The 3,011-nt window shown below is 46.7% G+C and overlaps 1 protein-coding gene across 2 annotated transcripts; it reads right to left on the bottom strand.

Annotated features, from left to right (window-relative positions):
• Nucleotides 1-946: 946 nt before the first annotated feature.
• Nucleotides 947-2,679, bottom strand: hoxa11a (homeobox A11a). 2 transcript variants are annotated; one of them, XM_078290415.1, is made up of 3 exons: nt 2,015-2,679; nt 1,908-1,914; nt 947-1,171 (listed from the first exon to the last, which is right to left on the bottom strand). In XM_078290415.1, the coding sequence occupies exons 1-3, from the start codon at nt 2,677-2,679 to the stop codon at nt 947-949; spliced, it is 897 nt and encodes a 298-aa protein (XP_078146541.1). The 2 variants fall into 2 exon arrangements, with proteins under 2 accessions (XP_078146541.1, XP_071775379.2); XM_071919278.2 differs by lacking the exon at nt 1,908-1,914 and having other exon boundaries at nt 947-1,179; nt 2,019-2,679.
• Nucleotides 2,680-3,011: the final 332 nt, after the last annotated feature.

The following is a 3,011-nucleotide window of genomic DNA, read 5'->3' as shown; positions in this document are numbered from 1 at the left end:
TGGATCAATATATCGACAGACTGAGGAGGCCCACTGTATATACCTGTGTGATTGTGTTAGGCCTGTACCTCAGTGCAACTCCACAGGGAACCAGTGGACAAGCTTATCTCTGGTTTGGCCTGCATTATCAATACTCGACTGATTGGTATCAATAGTCTTCAAAAATCAAAACTACAACGTGGATTTGGGTATTGAAAGGTACGCAAAATATAAATACATAGTCAGCCCTCATTCTTTATAGGAAAGACGGCAATAGCTCGATTTTGAGGTCAGCCCAAACTGAACACGGAATCCCAATAGCCTGCCTATATGGATGGACTTTTCACTTGGTTAGCCGTGGCATTAAATGAGATAGTAAACGAGTGGCTACAAAATAAATAAGCACACAAAACAGAAACACATTACATTCTCATCCGCTCAGACTCATTATTTGGTCACACCAAAGTTCTTAGTCTTAATTATTAAAGTCACATATTCGCCATCATAAATCCACCACGTTATCACTTTTCTGATTTAAAAACAGAAAAAAAGTAGAATAAACCTTTTGATTACAAAATACACTGGGACAGTCAATTAGAGACTGCAAATTTTGCCCGCGTGAAAAGAAATAAAGGCGTCTGTGAGTCACAATAATATTAACATATAGGCCTTCACGAGCACAAGGTCTTAGTGAGGGCAAAATCCGTTTATACATTTTCAAACAAAGTCAGAAGAGCGAAATTAAAGTCCTTGGACTGTCTTAATTCATGCTCACTCTTTAAATGATTCAGATCACGGGATACTGTTGTCCTCGAACTTGAAATTAACCATTGAGCAGAGTTGTTGCTGCTGTCGCGGCCATTGTGGTACACAATGTACACTGGAAAGTCACAGCTAGTGAGCCAGTCTGTAAACGCAGTCAGTCCCACAGCGGAGGACTAGAGCTGTGATGGTTGTATTTTGACCCCTAAAGTAGAGGATTAGACGTATAATATTGTAATCTGTCTCTGTTCAATTTCTTCTCCTTCATGCGCCGGTTCTGAAACCAAATCTTCACTTGTCGGTCGGTGAGGTTGAGCATCCGAGAGAGTTGCAGGCGTTTCTCCTTGTTAATGTACACACTGAAAAAGAATTCTCTTTCAAGTTCTCTGATCTGATACTTGGAATAAGGGCACCTTTTCTTACGGGTCCTCTGTCCATCTGGAGGGGGAAAAAAGAGGAGAGTATACCGGTCACAGAAAATATAAACAGCTCAAATTACCCATGACTGTTACAAAAAGATTTATACGCCTTGAATGTTACGAAGATCACGCATGGACGAAATTCGTCTACATAACGCATCAATAACCTATTTCCCATTTCTACATTTCAAGTGTCATTTGTAGTCATATAATATTACACTTGGAATGACAACCAAACCAGTCGCTGCTGGATCGTCTGCTAGACAATACACTTGGGCATTGACCTTTTCCAGCAAGGAAAAACAACAAGCTCACATTCAAATGCCACCAGCTACTGGCCACGGTGTATAGGAGAACACGTTGTATTTCATACGTTATATGAAAATTTGGGTTTTATAAGACATTTTCAAGGGAAAATGTACAAGGGCGGAACACATGCACAGTCCATAATAGCTTTAACACAAGAGCTCATATGTGCTAAACCTTAAACCAGAGGCACCACGCTCATTACATGCAAGTGCTCTTTTAACGCTAAGAAACCGTGAAACAAGCACATTTATGATACGCGGAATTAATGTCGGACCGTACTGTTCCACTATGAATTCACATTAATAACTGGGTGCTTTTTGAAAACTTCAGGGAGTGTTATAGAAAAATCACTGGCCTGATGTCTTTCACGGCCAATTTCAATTCCAAACACGTGATCCTGCAGTTTATAACAAAGTTTTGTTGGGGGGGGGGGTCTACAGGCCCTCTATAAACCTTATATGCTTATAAAACAGCATATAAAATTTTTAACAGCAGCGCGCTAGATTGCAAACTTTCTCTCATAACCAAGGCGCTGACTTTAATACGTACTGCTGCTGCTGGATTTCTCCTCATTGTTGCCGGAAGATGACTCCGGGCTGCTTGTCTCATCCCGCGGCTCCTTCCCCTCGGTGTCCCGGCACGACGGTGCCTCCTCCGGCGCAGAGCTCGGCTGCTTGGTCGCCGTTTTGTCCCCTGAGTAGTCATTTGCCGAGGAGCTCTCCGACGCGTTGCCGTACGCCGTCTCGAAAAACTGGTCGAAGGCTTGGGGCAGCACGCCGTTTCTGCCCACGTTCCCGTAGAAATTGGAGGCAGCGGAGCCGGCGCCCGTGTGGTGGTGGTGGTGGTGGTAGGCGGCAGCGGCGGCGGCGGGGCTGTTTTTGCCGAACATGTCCCCCACGACGGCCGTCTGCGCGGACAGACAGTCCCGGTGCACCATGTCCTCCGCGGTGGGGTAGCACTGGGGCAAGTTCCCCCGGTGCGGCCATTTACCGGACGCGTCAATGGCGGCATAGTCCCTGAACGTCACCTCTCTGACGGGCTGGACCTGCGGCAGGTTAGAGGAGTAGGAGTATGTCATGGGGCGGGTGGACGGGGTCTGGGACAAAAACGAGGGCAGACCGGAGAAGTCAGCCCCCGCCGAGACGTAATAAGTGCAACTGGGCAAATACATGTTCGATCCGACGGGGACCCTCTCGTCAAAATCCATCATCGTAGTTCACCCTCAACTATAACTCTATGTGGGGGATTGGTTCCTCTATAGCCGCCCTGAACATGGCTCTGAAGCGCCGTGGCTCTTGCCTCTTTGAAGCAGGTTCGCTAGGCAGAAATTTGGAGACGTAAGCTGACGTGGAGAGCCATCTCCATCCACTCCACGGAGGAGGAGGTCACGTGACCCGCGGCAGAAATTGACAGATTTTCAGCTTGTGTGCGCGCGCGCGCGCGTGTGTGTGTGTGTAGGAAAGAGAGAGAGAGAGAGAGAGAGTAAGAGACATGACTGCTGTATGTCCTAAAGCTTGACATTGGTGGTTTATCGCCATGTCG

The sequence above is a fragment of the Centroberyx gerrardi genome, chromosome 19 (genome assembly GCF_048128805.1).
Source record: "Centroberyx gerrardi isolate f3 chromosome 19, fCenGer3.hap1.cur.20231027, whole genome shotgun sequence".
Classification (NCBI taxonomy): Eukaryota; Metazoa; Chordata; class Actinopteri; order Beryciformes; family Berycidae; genus Centroberyx; species Centroberyx gerrardi.
This window is presented reverse-complemented; position numbering and strand designations above follow the sequence as displayed.